Source organism: Heliangelus exortis, chromosome 30 (assembly GCF_036169615.1).
Source record: "Heliangelus exortis chromosome 30, bHelExo1.hap1, whole genome shotgun sequence".
NCBI lineage: Eukaryota > Metazoa > Chordata > Aves > Apodiformes > Trochilidae > Heliangelus > Heliangelus exortis.
In genome coordinates, this window is record NC_092451.1 from 3,942,447 (window position 1) to 3,961,613 (window position 19,167).

Sequence of the window (19,167 nt, forward strand, 5' to 3'; positions counted from 1 at the left end):
AGGTTGGAAGCTGAAGGGGGAGCAGGCACCTGGCTGGGGGGGGGAATTAAGGAAAAAAAACCCCTGATTTTCTGCAAGAAAAGGCCCTGGACGGGTGTTTTAATTTATTGGTATAAATTTAATAAATTTGGGACAAACAGGGAGCAGAAGGGGGGTGGGGGAGGGGATGTTTCTGCCCCCCCTCCTGTCACTGAGTTATAAAAATAAAAGGGAAAAAATCCTGAGGGATTGAGAGCTGGGGAGGGACACAGGGGAGGGGGGAGGTCAGAAACCAGCAGGAAAATGGGAATTCCAGGGAATTCACCCCAAATCCCCAGCTCAGGCGATGAAGTCGAGGGGCCTGTTGAATCCCCCCTTCCTGTTCATGTACTGCCTGCGGGGGAAAAGCACCAAAAAATCCTCATTTGGGGAAAAAAAACCCAAAAAACAACATCTTTTCCCTTCAGTTTGACAAAAATAACCAGACCCAAATTTGGCTTTTCTTCCCCCAAAGCAGGAGCAGGGGGTCAGGTGACAGCCAGGGGGGGTGTCCCCTCCCCCAGGCACCCGGTTTCCCCCTCCAAGAAATCCCTTTTTTTCCTGAATCCACCCCAAAACCCACCTGTACTTCCTCTTCTGGGAGACGTTGATGGCGTAGGCATTGGCAGCCCCCTCCACCTTCTTCCCCTGGGGGAGACAAACAAAGGAGACAAATAATCCCCCCCCCCCTCCCAAAATCCAGGCTTTTCTCCCCAAAACGGTGCCCTCCCCCCTCCCCCCGACCTTGGTGGTGTCGAAGGAGGCGAATCCCATCAGCTTCATCATCTCGATCTCCTCCTCTGTCTTGCCCTGCAGATCCTCCTCTGGGGGGGGAGGGGATGAGAAACGTGGGGAGGGGGCTCGGGGGGCTCTGGGGGGGGGGGGGTGCCCCCCACGCCGAGGTGAAAATGTTGGATTTAGTGGGATTTGTGGCGATTCCCCCCCCCCCTCACCCGTGATCTGCCGCTCCTTCCCTTTGGAATCCTTCGGATCCTTCTTCTCCTCCTCCCGACGCTCCTTGGGACGGGGCGGGGAGGAGGATCCCGAGCGGTGCCGGCGCGGCGGGGGGGACCTGAGGGGGGAGGGGGGCTGGGACACCGTTTTGGGGTTTTTTTTTTTGGGGGGGCGTTAAGGGGGTCGCGGTGTCCCCAGCTCTCACCTGGAGCGTCTGCGGTGCGGGGAGCGGGAGCGGCTCCTCCGCCTCTCCCGGGATCGCGACCGCTCCCGGCGCCGCCTCTCCCGGTCCCGGGAGGTGGAGCGGGAACGCCGGCGCTCTGCGGGGAGGAGGGAGCGGGGGTGAGGGGGATTTGGGGGTTTTTGTGTCCCCCCCCCTCCTCCCCTCTCCGTAATCCTGGGGAGAATTCCATACACACCCCCCCGGCAGCCCCCTCCTCACCGAGCCCCGGGACCCCCGGGAGGGGAGGGAAAGGAGAGGGAGGAGGAGGAGGAAAGGAGGAGGAGGAATGGAGAAGGAAAAGAGGGAGTAAAAAAAAGAGGGAGAAAAAAAAGAGGGAGAAAAAGAGGGGGAAAAAGATGGAGAAAAAGAGGGAGAAAAAGAGGGAGAAAAAGAGGGAGAAAGAGAGGGAGAAAGAGAAGAGGGAAAAGGAGGAGAAAAGGAGGATGACGAGAAGGAAAGGGGAAAGGAGAAGAGGAGGAGAGGGAGGAAGAAGCAGCAAGAGGAGGAGATAAAGAAAAGAGATGGAAAAGAAGAGGGAGAAGAGAGGGAAGAGGAGAAGGATGAAGAGGAGAGGAAGAAGAGGGAGGAGAATGAGGAGAAGGAGAAAAGAAGAGAAGGAAAGGGAAAAGGAGACGAGAATGGGAAGAGGAAGGATAAGCAGGAGATGAAGAAGGAAAAGAGAAGAGAGGAAGAAGAGGGAGAAGCAGAAGATGAAGAAGAGAGGAGAGAAAAGGAGGAGGAGGAGGAGGAGGAGAGCGGGAGGATGGAGGAGAAGCGGGAGAGGAGAGGAAGGAGCGGAAGGAACAGAGGAGGGTGAGGAAAAGGAGGAGGAAGGAGCCTCAACCCCCCCAGAGCCGAGACCCTGCCCTGGAGGGGCTCCCCTGCCCGTCCTGGGGCTGCGTCCCCCCGCTCCCCCCTGTCTGTCCCCGCTGTCCCCCGGTGCCCCGTCCCGCTGTCCCCGGTCCCGCCCCCCGATCCCCCTCACTCTCCCCCCCTGTCCCCGCTGTCCCCTCCCGCTCTCCCCCCGTCCCTGTCCCCCCCGTCCCCCCCCCCCGTTCCCCCCTGTCCCCGGTGCCCCTCACCCCTCCGGGGGGGGGAGCGGGACCGGCTCCTGCCCATGGCCGCCCCTCCGCGCCGGCCCCGCCGCTTTCCGGCCCCTCACCCGCCTTCCCCCGGCAACCCGCACCCGGCAACTTCAGTTCCGCAGCGCTCACGGCCCGGGAGGTTCCCCCGGGGGGGGCTGAGCCCCTTCCCAGCGCCTGAACCCCCCCAGCAGAGCCTCGTCCCATGGATCCAGCCTGTCCTGATTCCTCTGCGGAGCCCCATCCCATGGATCCAGCCTGTCCCGATCCCTCTGCAGAGCCCCATCCCATGGATCCAGCCCGTCCCGATCCCTCTGCAGTCCTTTTCCCAGCCCGGAGCTGCACAGGACATCCACGGGAGGGGGGGAATAACCCCAATCCCCTCTGCAAAAACCCCTTGGAGAAAAAGGGGGTGGAAAAGACCCCAGGGAGAGGGGCAGAAGGGGCTGCGGCAGCACCGGGGGCTGTGGCAGTGTTGAAATTCCCAGGAGGGGCTGTCCTGGCCCCTGGGTCACGGGCAGGGTGACAAAAACGGCCTCAGAGAGCCTGAAACCCGTGATAATAAAGAGCACCCCCCCCCCCCGGGAAAGGGCTGCGGGGCCTCGGTTTGCAGGTTCAGAGGTGGAAGAGAGGCAGGGGGGGTCCCAGGTGGGAGCTGAGGAGCTCAGGGTCCCCCCCTGTCCCTTGGAGGAGCCCAAGAGGGACCTGGGCACCCCCTGCCCCAAAACTGGGGAGGGAGCACCCAAACCCAAGACCTGCCTGGCAGCAACCAAAAAAAAAAAAAAAAATAAAGCTTTTGAAAATACAGTGGGAAAATCACCCCAGAGACCCCTCCAAGGGGGGTGCTGGGGGTCCCCAAGCCCCCTGGGAAGAGGAGCTGGGGGGGGGGGGGGTTGGAGCAGCCCCAGGAGGTGGCAAATCCCTGGGGCTGGTGGGAGGAGGGGGAAGGATCCCATTGGATTTTTGCCCCCTAAATCCATGGGGTGTTGTGGGGGTTCTTCTCCTTTTCAGGAAGGCTGCTCCAGGGGGTGCTGGCTGGGGGGAAGGAAAAGCCAAGGAAGATTTTTCTTTTTTTTTTTTTTTTTTTTTTTTTTTTTAACAGGTGCTGGGGAAAGCAACGATCCAGGCTCAGCCCTGGGCTGAGGGTGAGCAGGGGGACCACAGCCAGTGTCACCAGGAGGTGTTGGGGACAGGGGCAGTGTGTTGGCAGTGAGGGAAGGGGACTCTGCAGCCCGTGTTCATCCCCAAGTAGCACTTAGTGAATTTTGCTCAGTTTGAATCAAACGCAGACACTTCCCAGAGGGTTCTTCCCCCCTCCTCCTCTTCCTCCTCCTCCTCCTCTTCCTCCTCCTCTTCCTCCCTCGGAGGTGCAGTTTGTGCAGTGAAACCCTCGCAGGGAGAAGCTGTGAGACGGTGGCACTGGGAGAAGGGGGGTGGGAAGTGGCTCTGAGGTTTTGGGGGGCAGGAAGGTTGTGATCCAAGGAAGGGAAGACCCCCCCGAGAGAAATCCCAAGCTTCAAGCTTGATCCCATTCCCCCTGGGAAGCAGCCAACAACTTTCCCAGGGGTGAAGGCAGCGCCATTCCAGCGGAGCTTGACACAAGAAGGTAAAAAATAAAATAAAATAAAATAAAATAATAAAACCCCAACACAGCAAAACACCCTTGGCTTCCTCAAACCAAGTGGATCCCCACGTTTCACCAGGGCTCTGCAAGCAGTGGGTGGCAGGGGGGGAAACCAAAGTGACCCCAGGCCCAGGCGTGGGAAGGAGCTGGGGGAGGGGGGGGGCAGCAGCACTCGGGGGCCACGAGGTTTTGGTGCTTCCCAGAGGGACGTGAGAAGGGATGAGGTGCCTGGTGCCAGGAATCCACCTGGGAACAGCTCCACTCAGGGGGGGTCGGGCTGCACCTCTGCACTTCCATCCGCAGCGGTGCCTCGGGGGGGGGAGGGAGGCTCAGGATTCGATTTTTTCCTTCTTTTTGCCTTTTTTCAGGAAAGAAGGGGTCCGGAATTTCTTCTTTTTCTTGGAGGGTGATTTGGAGGGTGAGCCTTCGGGGGAGACGGGGCTGCTGGTCACTGTCTCCTTCTCCTTGGGGGTGTCGGGGTGTGTGGGTGGGGGGGAGGTGGTGTCCCCCCCCTCTTTGCCCACACTTTCCTCGGTGCTTTGCTCCTCATCCTTCCCGTTCACCACCTCTGGTGGCTCCTTCTGGGCACCAGGATCAGCTGGCACCTTCCCACCAGCCACCTTCTTGTCACCTGGGGGAGGAGGGAAACGGGAAGAGGTGAGGATCAGGGAAGGGGGGGGTGGGAGGGCTTCCCCCTCCCCCAGTTTGACCTGGGCAAGGAGCAGGATTTGTCCCCTGCACTGGAAACCTCCAGGACCTGAGCCCCTTCCTCCCCTTCCCCGCGGGCCAAGCAGGGGGTGGGATGGAGGAGCCGAGCAGCAGAGCCTGAGCTGCTGGGAACCAAGCAGGGGGAGCAGAGACAAAGAGGAGGCAACAAGGAGACAGGGACCACCCCAAGGTTTTTCCTTCTGCCAGACCCTGGGCAGGGGGGCACAGGGCTCCCCAGGAGCCCACGGAGAGAGCAAAGGGTCCCCTCCCCGCAGTGAGGGGTGGTCTCTCCGTACTTACTACAGTGACAGGGACTCAGAGGTAACTCCTTGGGGTGTGAAAGCCACGCGTGGAGGAGAGAGAGAGAGAGGGGGACATTGTGGGACAGACAGACTGACAGACAGACAGACTGACACCACCAGACACGATGAGCAAAGGCAGAAGCCACACGTTGTGCTCCCCCTCCCAGCCCTCTTTCCCCCCCCCCCTCCCAATGCCCAGGGACAAATCAGAACTTGGGGACATAAAGCCAAGGGGGGGTCACAGCTGGAGGGGACAGAGGTGTCCCCTGCACCCCACAAAGCCACCCCTGTCCTCACGGGAGGCGGAGTGGTGGCTTTGTGGAGTCAATCCCCATCGCAGAGCAGTGGGGGGGGACCCGAGGGGGGGACATTTATTTGGGATTTTTCTCACCCTCCGGGGGCTCCCTGGGTGCCAGGGTTGTGGTCGGGCTCCGTGGGGGGGAGGCGGGGGGTGATTTGGTGGTGGGGGGAGCCTGGGTCTCCTCTGCCGCTGCCTCCTTCTCTCCTGCCAGCAGAGAGAGGTGCTGGCCCCGGGGTCAGCTGGGTGCCAGCCCCCCCGGGGGGATCGGGGTTACTCAGGGCTGCCCCCCAGCCCACCCTACCCTGCAGCAGCTCCAGCTTTTTCCTCTCCACCTCCTGCCTGTACTCCTCCAGCTCCTGGTCTGTCAGCTGGCTGAAGGGGTTCGGGGGCTCCGGCTCTGGGGGCGCCTCCTCCCTCGACGCCTCTTTGGCCTCCGCATCCCCCAGGTGGCTCTCTGTGGACTGAGACACCCCCAACCCCCCCGAGTGGTGTCACCCCAAAAAAACCCAGAGGCAGGGGGAGGACACGGGGGTGGGGACAGGGACGGGGGTGACCTACGGGGCTGCGGGTGTCGGCGATGACGCTGGCCAGGAGCTGGGACTGAGGCCCCGCAGACTTCACCTCCTGACGGTTCTGCTCCCGGATCTGGGGGGCAGAGCAGGGGTGAGGATGGAGAGAAGCCTCCCCTGGGGGTCTGCACAGCCCCCCTGACACCCACATCCCAAAATCTTTGGGGTTTTTTGGGCTGGGCCCCTACCTTGTTCCTCATCTCCAGCACCTCCTGGGGGTCGGTGTAGAGGGGCACAAACTGATTGGGGTTCTCGATCCGGATGGGGGTCCCACTGCTGCCTTTCTCCACCTCGTCTGCTTTCAGCCACTGGGGAGAGGAGACCCCGATAAATATGAGGGGTGGGGAGAGGAAAACCTGATAAATGGATCTTGCGTAGAGGGGAGACCCCAGTGAAGCCCCTTGTGCTCAGCCTCCAGCCTAGGGGGGTGGGATTTTAAAATAATTTTTGTTTTTCTCAGGGGGGAAATAGAAGAAGAGAAGAAAGCTTGCAGGAAATAAAGGCACCATGTGAGGCATTTACTGACCCTGGGAGGGTCCCTGGGTGTTTCTGCACACCAAAATTTGGTGGGATCAGTAAAATCCCATCTGTGTGGTTTTTTGTTTTTTGGTTTTTGTTTCTTTGTACCTCACGATCACGGAATAATGGAATCGTGGAGTCATGGAATCAGGGAATCCCACACCCTCTGGGATTTTCTGATAGCCCTCCTGGAGCCCCTTCCCAAAATGCCCCCCCCAGCCCCTGGCCCTCACCGTTGTCTTGGTCCTGGCACTGCCCTGCTGCTCCTCGGCCACGCTGACCCTCGTGTAGGTGTTGGGGGTGTTGAGCCACCTCGTCTTCTCCTTCTGCTGCTTCTGGGCATGCTGCCTCAGGGTGGGCACGGGGGCCCCCCCATCCTCCTCGAAGACAAAGGCTGTGACAGTGGCAGGGATCAGGACATCACTTTTGGGTTTGCTCTTCTCTTGGATGAAGGGGTAGCGGTAGGTGTAGCCCGTGCGGTAACCCTGGGGACAGAGACACCACAAAATACCACAGAATATCACAGAATCATCACAGAATATCACAGAATATCACAGAATATCACAGAATATCACAGAATATCACAGAATATCACAGAATCATCACAGAATCATCACAGAATATCACAGAATCATCACAGAATCACCATTTGGGTTGGAGGGGACCTCTCAAGCTCACCCAGTCAGCAGGGACAGCCTCACCAGATCAGGCTGCTCAGAGCCTCACCTTGAACATCCCCAGGGATGAGGCCTCAGCCACCTCGTTCCATTTTTCCACTGCCCCATGATAAAAACTTTCTCCTAACATCTCCTCTCCTTTAATTTAAAACCACTGCCCCTCATCCTGTCACTCCAGGCCCTCCCCAGCCTTCCTGGAGTGACTTCTGGTGCTGGAAGGTCACTCTTAGCTCTCCCTGGAGCCTCTTCTTCTCCAGGCTGAACCACCCCAGGTCCCTCAGTCTGTGTTCCACCCCCTGAGCATTTCTGTAGCCAGGAAAAATAAAAAAAACCTCTGGACCTGCTCCGTCAGATTAAAGAGATTAAAATAAACAAATTATCTCTATATAAAATGTGTCCAGTCCCCAACACCAGGAGGACACAGAGCTCCTGGAAGGTGTCCAGAGGAGCCCCTGAAATGCTCAGAGGGCTGAGCAGCTCCCTGGGAAGCCAGGCTGAGGGATTGGGGGTGTTCAGCCTGGAGAAGAGGAGGCTCCAGGTGAGCTCAGAGCAACCTCCCAATATCTGAAGGGGCTCCAAGAAAGCTGGGGGAGGGCTTTGGACATGGGGGGGTAGGGAGAGGAGGAGGGGAATGGGTTAAAACTTGGAGATTTAGGGGAGATTGTGGTTGGACATGAGAAAAAAATTCTTTGGTGTGAGGGTGCTGAGACACTGAACAGGTTGCCAGGGAAGCTGTGGCTGCCCCATCCCTGGAGGTGTTGAAGGTTGGATGGGGCTTGGAGCCCCCTGGGGTGTGGGAGGGGTCCCTGCCCATGGGGTTGGAACTGATGACTTTGAAGGTCCCTTCCACCCCAACCCATTCTGCGATTCTATGAAAATAACGAGTTTTTGGGTGCTTGTTTCTTTTTTTTTTTTGAGGGGTGTTTTGGGGGCGTTTGGGTGCTCACCAGGTTGTCCAGCATCCTCATCAGGGCTTCGAATTCGTGCTCACCCAGGCGAGTTTTGTGCATGGGCCCGAAGGTGCTGCCTGCCCAGCGCACGGACCCCACCTGCTGGGCGCGGTGTTTGCTCCGCTCCAGCACGATCAGGTTCTGGGTTCCGCCCGCGCTCGCCAGCGCCGACACCTGCGGGGGGGACACGGCTGACACCGGGGATGAGGGCTGGGCCCTGACCTGCCCACGGCCACCAGTGGGCTGTCCTGGCACCACACGGGCAGCTGAGGCCGTGCCCAGCTCAGTGCATGGTCCCAGAGCACCTTGGGGACAGCTGAGGCCACACACAGCTCAGTGCATGGTCCCAAAGCACTTTGGGGACAGCTGAGCTCACACACAGCTCAGTGCATGATCCCAGTGGGACCTTGGGGACAGCTGAGCCCAGACAGAGCTCAGTGTATGATCCCACAGCACCTTGGGGACAGCTGAGCTCACACACAGCTCAGTGCATGGTCCCACAGCACCCTGGTGGCAGCTGAGGCCACACACAGCTCAGTGCATGGTCCCACAGCACCCTGGTGGCAGCTGAGGCCACACACAGCTCAGTGCATGGTCCCACAGCACCCTGGTGGCAGCTGAGGCCGTGGCCAGCTCAGTGCATGCCCTGTGCTCACCTGGACCTCGCAGGCAGCCTGCAGGTGGAAGGCAGTGTAAAAAGCCTCCTCGGCAGTGTCCCCCAGGGCCAGCACCCCGTGGTTGCGCAGCACCAGGACCTGTCACCGCGGGAGGGGGTGACACGTCAGGCAGGGGAGGGGGAGGGGAGGGCGGGTGCCACCACGCCCTGTCCCCAGGTGTCCCCTTCACCTTGCAGGTGGGCCCGAGGGATTTCTGGAGCTCCACCCGGTCGGCTTCGTCCTCCACCTCCCCGCTGAAGTCGTAGTAAGCGACGTCCCCCAGGAGCAGGGCAGCGCGGGAGATGGGCAGCAGCCCACAGCGCATGGCTGACACCTGGGACACGGCAAAGTGACACAAAAAGTGACACAAAAACCAGTCCTGAGCCCTCCCCCCAATCCCTACACCCTCGGTGGAAAATGAGGGGTTTGTGGTTCCAAATCAATCGGTGCCGGGATCTTGGATCAGTCCTGGAGAGGAACCTGAAGGGGCTGCGGGAAAGCTGGGGAGGGACTGGGGACAAGGAGGAGCTGGAGGGATGGGATGAGGGGGAAGGGTTTGAACTGGGAGAGGAGAGATTTGGGAGGTGCCCAAAACAGGAAGGGTGTGGAGATGCTGGAGTGGGTCCAGAGGAGGCCATGGAGATGATCCAAGCACTCTGGAGCCAGGCTGAGAGAGTTGGGGGTGTTCAGGCTGGAGAAGAGAAGGCTGCAACGGGGAGACCTTAGAGCACCTTCCAGTGCCTGAAGGGGCTCCAGGAAAGTTGGGGAGGGACTTGGGACAAGGGCCTGGAGGGATGGGATGAGGGGGAAGGGTTTGAACTGAAAAACTGGGGAGATTTAGATGAGATTTCAGGGAGAAATTCTTTGGGGTGAGGGTGCTGAGCCCCAGGTTGCCCCCAGAAGCTGTGGCTGCCCCATCCCTGGCAGTGTTGGAGGTTGGATGGGGCTTGGAGCCCCCTGGGCTGTGGGAGGGGTCCCTGGGGGTGTTCCTGGGAGATCCTGAGGGTCCCTCCAAGCCATTCCATGCCTCCAGCAGGCAGCCACACCCCCCCCCACACCCCTCGAGACAGAAACCTTTGCCGAAGCCACCGTGAAGCAGCTCCGAGCACCCCCCACCCCTTCTCAGGGGCCTTTAGACAGTGAGACGCCCTGTCCTGACCCTCCTGACTCCACGGGGAGGGCTTTTCCCACCTTTTCCCACATTTTTTTCCACCCCCCCCCCCTTTTACCGCGGCTGTTGCGGGGGTGTGCAGGCGGATGATGCAGCGCGCGTCGGGGCGGGCGGCGTAGATGGCTGCGTGGAGCCCAAAGCTGCGGGTGTCAGGGGCAAAGCCCGTGCTGCCCGGCTCCACCACGGCCCCCAGCACGTTCACCTTCACCTGGAGAAGGGATTTGGTTGGGGATCTTCGAGGTGGAATCTCCCCCGGCACCCTTCTCCTCCCGGGGTTTAGGTGGGGGGGTGGCGGGGATGCTCACCAGGCTGGCGGCTGTCACCTCGCTGCTGGCCAAGCCTTGTGGGGCCACCAAGAAATGTTCCTGCTCCTTGCTGACCCGCAGCTGAGCCAGGGGGGAAAAAAAATATTAAAAAACCCAATAAACCAGTGCCCACCCCCTCAAAAAATGCCGTGCGCCCAAAATCACTTTGACCTGCCTCAAAAAATCCCCCCAGAATCCCAAAACCGCCCTCAAAAACTCCACTCCCACAGCTCCAAAAGATTCCACCACACCTCCCAAGACTCCCACCACCCCAGACCTCCCCTGCCCTTCAACACCCCCTAAAAATCCAACTCCCCCAGGTCTGCTCTCAAATCCCCACAAAACACCGAAAAACCTTCCCCAAACCTTCTAAAAACTCCTCCAAAAAAACCCCAACCCCATCCCCACTGACGATTCCAGACTCCCCACAACTCCCCCAAATTACCCTCAAAACCCCCAATACCACCCCAAATCCCCCCCAAAAGCCTCTCCCACCCCACTGAAATCCCTTCAGAGCCCAAATACCACCCAACCCCCACCCTCCCTCAAGATCCCACCAGACCCCCTCAACCTGAACCGCCCCAACCTCCCTCGAATCCCCCAAATCGCCTTCAACCCCCCCCAAAACTCCACCTAAGACCCCCCCCAAAAAAAACCCCCAAGAGTTTGGTGTTGGGTGCTCACAGTGACAGCTGCATGGCCCAGCTGGGCCCATCCGTAGAGGTCCAGCAGGCGATGGATGCTCCCAACCTTGCACCGCATCAACCGCTCCCCCTTGGCCAACGCCGGCGCCTCGGGGCCATGGAGGTCATTGATGGGGGTGACAGCCACCAGCCCTGGGGACAGGGGAGAGAGAGGTCAGAGAGGGAGGTGGGAGGGCTGGGAATGATCCCCCCCCAACCCTGGGGGAGCAGAGAGTTATGGGTTATGGAGATGGGTTTGGTGGCATCCGTGGGTTTAGTGACATCCAAAGGTTTGGTGGCTTCCCAAGGATCTGGTGGCCTCCAAGGGGTTGGGGGCATCCTGAGGGGCTGGTGGCACCCGTGGGTTTGGTGGCATCCAAGGGGTTTGGTGGCACCCCAAGGGATTTAGTGGCCTCCAAGGTTTTGGTGGCCCCCCTGAAGCTTTAGTAGTCTCCAAGGGGTTGGTGACCTCCCAAGGGTTCATGCCCCTGGTTGGGGTCGGCAGGGTGACCCCTACTCTGTCCCTGTGCCCCAGACCCCTTCCCACTTTAAAAAAGAGAAACCCCAAGCCCTGCCAGGTGCTTCCTCACCTCCAACCCCACGAACCCATCACCCCCAGCAGAACAGCACCAAACCCCCCCTCCCCGTGTCCTCCCCGGGGGTCCCCCGTGTCCGTACCCATGGGGGAGGTGGGGAGGGCAGCAGGGGAGGTGGTGGCCATGAAGTCAGCGATCTGGCGCAGGGCCCAGACGTGGGACGAGTTGTTCCCCTGCTTCAGCTGCTCCTGGATGAGGCTCTCCAGCTCCTCCCTGAAGGACTGCAGCACGGGGACCCTGCTGGTGTCACCTCCCCCAGCCTGGGGACACCGCGACACAGCGGGGACCAACTGGTGGCATCACCACGGGTTTGGTGCCCCAGGGAAGGTGGCACCGTGGGGCTGGTGGCAGAAGTTGGGGACAGCATTTGGGACAGGAGGGATGGGATTGAGGGCAGGGGAATGGGTTGGGGATGTCACTGGGGACAGGAAGGATGGGGACAGAGGGGATGAGGTTGGGGACAGAGGGGATGAGGTTGGGGACAGGAAGGATGGGACTGGGGACAAAGCTGGGGACAGAAGGGATGAAGCTGGGGACAAAGTTGGGGACAGGAGGGATGGGTGGGGGACAAAGTTGGGATCAGAAGGGATGAGGTTGGGGACGTCACTGGGGACAGGAAGGATGGGTTGGGGACAGGAGGGATGGGATTGGGGACAAAGCTGGGGACAGAAGGGATGAGGTTGGGGACACGGGTGATGAGTTGGGGATGTCACTGGGGACAAGGGGGGATGGTCTGGGGACAGGAGGGTGTCCCCGGTGCCCCAGGGCACCCCTCACCGGGCTCTGCAGGATCATGGTCACCCTCTTCCTCTGCTCGGTCAGGCCCAGGTCCTGGCGCAGGCCGGCAGCCATCTTGTGGCCCTGCAGCTCCGGGGGCTCCTCCTGGGGGGGCCGCGGGGTGGGGGGCGAGGGCAGGGGCGGGGGGGTGGCGGTGACACTCATCCTGACCATGGGGACACAGAGGGGGACAGCCAGCTCTGAGGGACAGATTGCCAGAGCACCCCACGCCCTGCCTGCACCCACAGATAAGGCCCCTTGGCCCCCGCCCTGCTGGCACCGTGGGGGGAGCGGGAGAAGGGGGGGCCCCCCAGGATTAGGGGGGAGCAGGGATGGTGGTTTGGGGTCCACAGGGACCAAAATGTGGGGTGGTGTCACCCTCCCCCCCCCACCATGTGTCCCTGGGGGGGCCATGGGTGCACTGAGCTGCCCCATCCTCAGCCTTGGGGTGAAACTGAGGCTCCTGCCCCCCCCCCCCCAAAAAAAAACAACCAAAAAACCCAAAAAACCAACCTCAACCCATCACACCCATAGGAGGCTCAGTGACTCCCAAAGTTTGGTGGCCCCCAACATTTGGTGGCCCCAGCACTGTGATGAGTTGGCAGCTGGGAGAGGGGGGGGGGCCTCTGTTCCCCCCCCCCCCAAAAAAAAGGCTGAGAACAGGGGCAGCTCAGTGCACCCATGGGGGCACCACTAGGGAACACCCCCCCTCCCCAACCTCCCCCCTGTCAGTAAAACCAATGGTGACTCCAGTGGATGTCACAGACCCCCAGAATACCACCCCGCCCCCCCCCCAAAAAAAAGTCCTCCCACCATCAATGAGGTGTCTGGGGGCAAAGGAGCCCCCCCAGTCCCACTGATCCCCAAATTATAGGGGGGGGGAAGTGAGCAGAGCACAACCTCAACCCCCAGCTGCATTCCCCCCCCCCCGTATTTCACAAATCCAAAGCAGACCCCCTCGCTGTGTGCCCCCCCCCCACTTTCCCCTCCATGGGACCGACCTGGAGGAGAGGGCAGGGGGGGCCTCCTCTAAAATCGGGGGGGGTGTCCCCACTTTTGGGGGGCAAAATGGGGGGGGGGCGGGGAAGCATCGTGGGAGGGAAGGGGGGAGGGGGAGGCTCTGAGCATCCCCGTGGGAATCCTTCCCCCCCCCCAATAAATCCGGGGTGAGCAGGGGGTGTCTATGCCCCCCCCCCCCCCATCACTCGGTGCGGGGGGGGTTGTGCCCTGCCACCCTCCCCCCCCAGCATCCCCCCCACCTCCGCCCGCGCCGCACCCAGCGCCGCTGCGGCATCCGCAGGGATGGCGGAGCAGAAATCACTCAAAATAAGGTGATTTGCTTTTTTTTTTAGGGGGGGGGGTGTGTGTGTTTAGCATCTCCTCCCCCCTCGGATTAACGAGGGGGGGGTCCGGTACCCACCGCCCCCGGAGGATCAAGGCCTGGAGATGGGAAGGAGGGGGCAGGGATGGGATGCGCTGCCCCCCCTCTACCTGCATGCAGCTGAGACAAAAGATTGAAAATAAGGGGGGGGGGGTGTCACCCAGAGTGCCCCCCCTCCGCCTCCCTATATTTCCCCCCCCCCCCCCTAATCTCCCACCCTCCCGGGGGGGGATGCTGCGGCCGGGGGGATGCTGCCGTCACCCACCTCCTCCTCCTCCTCAGAGCATCCTGACAAAGGGCCGCCCCCTCCCCAACCCCCCCTCCCTCAGCCACCACCCCCAGCCTGGCCCCGCCCCCCCTCACGGGGAGGGGGAACCCCCAGACCCCCCCCCCCAAGGTACCCGAAGAGGGGGAGGACCCCCAGGCACCCTCCCCCCATTTTATAATTAATTAATTGAGAGCCGAATAAATAACCTGGAGGGGGGAGGAGCGATCGCTAATGACTAATTATATTTTAATGGCATTATTAATGTTTCCCCCCTCGTTTTGGGGTCGGGAGAGGTGCGCGAGCCCTCGAACCACTCCCCCCTCCCAGAAAAAAAAAAAAAAAAAAAAGAAAAAAAAGAAAAAAAAGAAGAGTGCTGAAGCCTTGACCTTGGCCATCCCAGCGGGTCCCCCCCCCGGGATTTTTAGGGGTCAGCAGGAAACTTCTGCTAAAAAAAAAATAAAAAAAAATTACATTATTCTATTCTATTTATTTGAAATATTTTGGGGCTTTGGTTATTTCCTTTGGGGGGGAGGGGGAGGGAGTGTGTGTTAAATTTGATTTAAAACCCCCCTCTGGCTTATGGCACCCCAAAACCCCTGAGCCCATGGGTGTCCCCCCAGTCCTTGGGTACCCCCCTGAGTGTCACCCCCTCCCCAAAGGTGCATTCCCCTTCCAGAGGTGCCCCCCAGGGTGTGTTCATGTCCCCAGGTGCCCCCACCCAGTGTGTGCCCCCCTCCCCAAAGTGTGTGTCACCCCCCAGCTTCCCCCTCCCCTTCCAGGGTGCCCCCACCCATGAGTTTGTCTCCCCCAAGGAGCCTCCCCCCACCCCCAGTGTCACCCCCCAGGTTGTGTCACCCCCCACCCAGGGTGTGTGTCCCCCTCCTAAGTAGGAGGAAGCCCCCCCACCCCCCGGGGATTTGTGTCCCCCATAGGGTACCCCCTACTTCACCCCCCCCCTCTGTCGCCCCCCAACTCACCGTCCCCCCCCTCTCCTGCGGTGGTCCCGGGCAGGGGGGCAGAGCAGAAGAACCCCAGGGACAGGGGGGGTCACTGCCAGGCCCTGTCGGGGGGGGAGGAGGAGCCCCCCCAGCTGCCCCCCCCTCGCCGTCCCCCAGCCCCATTTGCTTCTCCTGCGGCGGGGACAAAAAGGGGAGAAAAAAACCCCATTAATAACCCCCCCCCCACACCTCCCCATCGCCAAACTGGGACGGCAGCCGCGGGGGGGCTGGGGGGGCTCCGTGTACCTGGGGGGGGGTCTCTGCCAGCACCCCCCGCAGCAGGCGGATGTACTCGGCAGCTGCCCGCAGGGTATCGGCTTTGCTGGGCCGGCGGTCCCGGGGAACCAGCGGTACCAGAGCCTTCAGCTGGGAGAACCCCGTGTTCAGGTTCCGGATCTGGAGAGGAACAGAACCTCGGGATGAAACCAGGACCCCCGGGATGAAAGGAGGGACCCCCGGGATCAGAACCACCACTTGGGATTAAACAACTCCTCCTGGATTTAAACCAGGACCCCCGGGATCAGAACAGAACCTCGGGATCAAAGCAGGGACCCCCGGGGTCAGAACAGACCCCCGGGATTAAAACAGGGACCCCAGGATTAGAGCCACCACTTGGGATTAAACAACTCATCCCAAAATAAAGCAAGGACCCCCGGGATGAAAGGAGGGACCCCCGGGATCAGAACAGAAACTCGGGATCAAAGCAGGGACCCCCAGGATTAAAGCAGGGACCCCCGGGATCAGAACAGAACCTCGGGATGAAACCAGGACCCCCGGGATCAGAACCACCACCTGGGGTTAAACCAACACCCCCGGGATCAGAACAAACCCTTGGGATTAAAACAGGGACCCCAGGTTAAACCGGACCCCCCCAATTTAAATGAGGCCTCCTAGGATTAAGCCAGGCCCTTCCAGGACTAAACCAGGACCATAGCAGCCCCCCCAGAATTAAACTGCCCCCCCCAGACTAAACCAGCCCCCCCAGTTTAGTGGCACAGTTAAGAGGACATTTGCCCCCCGGGGGGGGTGGCCCCGGGTGCCACCTGCAGGGACATCACAGGGGTTGGTTTGGATTTTTTTTTCTTTTTTTTTTTGTTTTTTTAATTTATGTTTCGGGGGGCGTGCATTTTTTTGGGGGGAGGGGTGTTTCCTGGGGGGGGTGCTTGGTTTTTTTTTGGGGAGGGCTTTTTTGGGGGTGAGAGGTATTTTTTTAGGGAGAGGGGTATTTTTTTTAGCAGGTGTTGTTTTGGGGGGGTGTTTTTTGGGGGGGTGTTCTCTTGGGGGGGGGGGGAGGGGTGTTTTTTTGGAGGTGTTTTTTGGGGAATTTTTTTTTGGGGGGGGGGTTAGAGATTTTTGTTTTGGGGGGGAGAGATTTCCTGGGGGGGGGGAAGGGGTTGTTTTTTGGGGGGAGGGATTTTGGGGTGGGGCGGGGCTTGAGGGGCGTGTTCTTTTGGGGGTGCGGTTTGGGGTTTTTTTTTGTTTTTTTTTTTTTTTGGGGGGGGTCCCCTCACCCTCTCTCTCTCCTTGGCGTTGGCCTCCTGCCTCCTCACCAGGACGTCCACCAGGTCCCCCGCGGGTCGGTAGCCCCCGGCCGGCTGCCTGCGGAGGCGACTGATGGTGGCCACCTGGGGCAAGGGGCTGTGGTGCCTCCTCAGCACCCCCTCCAGCACCTCAGGAGGGGGGGTGGGCAGCAGGACCCCCCCCTGCCTCCCCCCACCTCTGCCAGCCTCCCCCATCCCCTTCCTGCTGCCCCAAAAGAGAGTGAAACAGCCCCAAAAAAAGGGCCCTTAAATACCCCCCGGTAGCCCAACGAGCCACAGGTGGGGCCTGATTGGGTTCAGAGCAAGGTGGGGGGGGGTTGGCCGGGAGGGGGTTGGAGCCGTGCCTCAGTTTCCCCACTCAGTAGCCAAGGTCTCAAAAGCAGTAGCCACAAAGTTTTGACCTCAAAAAAAAAAAAAAAAGGTTCTAAAACTACAACACCCCGCCCCCCCGGGGGTTCAAACTGGGGGGGGGGCAACTGACATTTTGTGTGACCCCCCCAGGGTTTGGTTTGGGGGTTTTGGGAGTCCCTTCAAAATGGGGAAAAAAAAAAACAGTTCTTTTGGGTGGGGAAAAGGGTGAATTTTGCAGCGAGGGAGGAGGTTCGGTAGGTGGCAGTCAGAGCCCACGGCACCAGCAGTGGGGGCACCACCGGGGGAGGGAACGAAAAAAAGAGGAAAATTGCCTTTTTCACAGGAAAAATGGAGGCCTCGGCACCCCAGATTCTTCCCCGAGAGGGAAAAGCTCAGCCCAGCCCCTTCCCCGGGATGGTTTTCCCCCTCTGGGAGGAGAAAAGCCCCCCCTGAGGGAGATCCCCCCCGATTTCCTGGGGGGGTTGGGGGTGCTGGTGGGGTGTGGGTGCCCCGTGGGGTGTGTGGGGGCGTGGGGGGTGCACTCCTCCGTTCTGAGGCTGCTGTGCCTCAGTTTCCCCAAGTCTGAAAGCACCTGAGGTGGGGGGGGCTGAATCCCTGGGGTGCTGCTGCCTTCCCCCTCCCCAGAGGGAGATGAGGGGGGTGTGAGGTGCAAATTGCAAAGAAACCCCCAAAGCAGCCCAAATCCGAGCCTCGGAAATGACCAAAATGCACCTGAGCTAAGAATAGATCCTCGGAAACCCCAATTTTTTCCTCTTTAATGCTCCTTAATGAGCTTCCCTGTCCCAAATCTGGATAATCCCATTATTACTGCCCCGGGCAGGGGTGGGGAACCCAGCTCACCCAGTAAGCCCAGGATTAAAGCCACCCACGGGGGTCCCAGTTATTGGGGGTCACGGTTATTAGGGGTCATTTTTATTAGGGGTGCCAGTTTATTAGGGGCCTGGTTAATAAGGGTGGCATTATTAGGGGTTCCCTTTATTAGGGGTTGCCAATTAGTAAGGGTGCCAGTTATTAGGGGTCATCGTTATTGGGGTCCCAGTTATTAGGGGTGCCTCTTATTAGGGGTCCCAATTATTAGGGGTGCAAATTACAAGGGCTGCCAGGTATTAGAGTGCCAATTATTAGGGTGCCATTTATTAGGGGTCCTGGTTATTAGGGGTTCCAGTTATTAGGGATCCCAGTTATTAGGGGTTGCCAGTTACTATGGGTGTTATTAGGGGCCATTGTTATTTGGGGTCCCAATTATTTGGGGTGCCAGTCATTAGGGGTGAGGGGTATTGTGGCTGCCAGTTATTAGGAGCCAGGTTTTTTAGGGGATCCAGTTATTATGGGTGATGGTTATTAGGGGCTATGTTTTTAGTTATTAGGGGGCATGTTTATTAGGAGCCACTTTTATTAGGGGGTCACAGTTATTATTATTATTATTATTATTATTATTATTATTATTATTATTATTATTATTATTATTATTATTCCCCTCCCCGGCTTGGCAGCCTCCTTGGCTCCAGGCCAAGCACCCCCCTGGCAGGAATGGGAATTTGGGAAGCATCTGGGGCTGAATTCCTGGAGAAAATCCAAGCAGCCCTGGGGGGGATGGATTGCTCATCGGATGAGGTTGTTCTCCACCCGGGAAACCTGCCCAGTTCATCCCTTCCACTCCCCCAGTTCATCCCTTCCACTTTCCCTGATCCTGACCCCGTCAGGGCTCGGATCCCAACTCCTCTGCCCTGCTGGGCTTGGGTAACTTCACCCCCTCCAGCTCTGACATTTGCTGCTCCATCACGAGACTGGAAAAATGTCCCCTGGGATTCTAATTCCGGCAGCGGGATGGGAGCCAGGGAGGTCAGGGAGGAGTTTGGGTGCCAGGAGGGCAGCCAGGTCAGACCCCAGTGTGGGGCTGCTGCTGACATGTGAGGAAAAGAGGAGGGTTTGGTGGGAGAGGAGGAAAAATCTCCTTAGGGAAAGAGTGGTCAGGAGTTGGGACGGGGTGTCCGGGGCAGTGCTGGAGCCACCATCCCTGGAAAGGTTCAGAAAAAAGGGGTGGGCACAGTGGTCTGGCTGGCTGGGTTGGTACCTGGTGATCTTGGAGGTCTTTTCCAAGCTTAATAATTCCCTGATTCCAAACACAACTCTCCCAGCAGCTCAGAGGTGCTCGGGCCCTGCTGGGGCCACCAGCCTGGTGCCAGCTCCCTGCTGAGCCCCATCCCAGGGTGACAAAAATCCTGGAGGGAATCCATGGAGTGGATGCAGGAGCTGTGACCGAGTGTTCCCACCCCCCCTCCTCCTGCCACCCAGGACACCCAGGATTTGTGGCATTTTTGGCAGCTGGATCCTCACCAGGGGCAGCAGATGCCAGTCTCTGAGCTCAGAGGTGTCCATCCTGGGGCTGGACCTGCCCACTGCTGGTGCTGGGACCTCAAAAACCTTTTTACCTCCTGAAAAGCTTTTACCCAACCATTAAATCCAGAAATTCACCTCTCCTGCTGCCACCA

At 59.6% G+C, this 19,167-nt stretch overlaps 3 protein-coding genes across 5 annotated transcripts; all 3 read right to left on the minus strand.

Annotated features, from left to right (window-relative positions):
- Positions 1-106: 106 nt before the first annotated feature.
- SNRNP27 (small nuclear ribonucleoprotein U4/U6.U5 subunit 27) lies at positions 107-2,371 on the minus strand. The gene is made up of 6 exons (XM_071729238.1): positions 2,278-2,371; positions 1,178-1,292; positions 972-1,090; positions 763-842; positions 602-666; positions 107-373 (listed from the first exon to the last, which is right to left on the minus strand). Exons 1-6 carry the CDS (start codon positions 2,312-2,314, stop codon positions 319-321), a joined length of 471 nt encoding a protein of 156 aa, XP_071585339.1. The 5' UTR covers positions 2,315-2,371; the 3' UTR covers positions 107-318.
- Positions 2,372-3,339: 968 nt separating this feature from the next.
- ADD2 (adducin 2) lies at positions 3,340-12,372 on the minus strand. Of its 3 annotated transcripts, none has more exons than XM_071728988.1 (14): positions 12,116-12,355; positions 11,421-11,559; positions 10,744-10,895; positions 10,060-10,140; positions 9,813-9,962; positions 8,774-8,917; positions 8,584-8,682; positions 7,925-8,101; positions 6,534-6,785; positions 5,970-6,089; positions 5,771-5,857; positions 5,514-5,673; positions 5,303-5,416; positions 3,340-4,532 (listed from the first exon to the last, which is right to left on the minus strand). In XM_071728988.1, the coding sequence occupies exons 1-14, from the start codon at positions 12,287-12,289 to the stop codon at positions 4,231-4,233; spliced, it is 2,151 nt and encodes a 716-aa protein (XP_071585089.1). In that variant the 5' UTR covers positions 12,290-12,355; the 3' UTR covers positions 3,340-4,230. The 3 variants fall into 3 exon arrangements, with proteins under 3 accessions (XP_071585089.1, XP_071585091.1, XP_071585092.1); XM_071728991.1 differs by having other exon boundaries at positions 4,356-4,532; positions 5,303-5,435; positions 12,116-12,362; XM_071728990.1 differs by lacking the exon at positions 5,771-5,857 and having other exon boundaries at positions 12,116-12,372.
- Positions 12,373-13,998: 1,626 nt separating this feature from the next.
- On the minus strand, positions 13,999-16,498 carry FIGLA (folliculogenesis specific bHLH transcription factor). Its single transcript, XM_071728923.1, has 4 exons — positions 16,274-16,498; positions 15,009-15,158; positions 14,742-14,894; positions 13,999-14,209 (listed from the first exon to the last, which is right to left on the minus strand). The coding sequence occupies exons 1-4, from the start codon at positions 16,496-16,498 to the stop codon at positions 14,186-14,188; spliced, it is 552 nt and encodes a 183-aa protein (XP_071585024.1). The 3' UTR covers positions 13,999-14,185.
- Between the last annotated feature and the right edge of the window lie 2,669 nt (positions 16,499-19,167).

Excerpts from the sequence above, each read along its gene's own strand:
- SNRNP27 (XM_071729238.1), bottom strand. The coding sequence starts at position 2,314 with ATGGGCAGGAGCCGGTCCCGCTCCCCCCCCCGGAGGG. Across the intron at positions 1,091-1,177 it reads CCGCACCGCAGACGCTCCAG|GTCCCCCCCGCCGCGCCGGC; the intron begins GTGAGAGCTGGG and ends CTCCCCCCTCAG. Across the intron at positions 843-971 it reads GAAGGAGCGGCAGATCACGG|AGGAGGATCTGCAGGGCAAG; the intron begins GTGAGGGGGGGG and ends CTCCCCCCCCAG.
- ADD2 (XM_071728988.1), bottom strand. The coding sequence starts at position 12,289 with ATGGTCAGGATGAGTGTCACCGCCACCCCCCCGCCCCTGCCCTCGCCC. Across the intron at positions 8,102-8,583 it reads AGGCTGCCTGCGAGGTCCAG|GTGTCGGCGCTGGCGAGCGC; the intron begins GTGAGCACAGGG and ends TCCCCCCCGCAG. Across the intron at positions 6,090-6,533 it reads GTGCCAGGACCAAGACAACG|TGGCTGAAAGCAGACGAGGT; the intron begins GTGAGGGCCAGG and ends TCCTCTCCCCAG.
- FIGLA (XM_071728923.1), bottom strand. The coding sequence starts at position 16,498 with ATGGGGGAGGCTGGCAGAGGTGGGGGGAGGCAGGGGGGGGTCCTGCTG. Across the intron at positions 15,159-16,273 it reads ACGCCAAGGAGAGAGAGAGG|ATCCGGAACCTGAACACGGG; the intron begins GTGAGGGGACCC and ends GTTCCTCTCCAG. Across the intron at positions 14,895-15,008 it reads TGGCAGAGACCCCCCCCCAG|GAGAAGCAAATGGGGCTGGG; the intron begins GTACACGGAGCC and ends TCCCCGCCGCAG.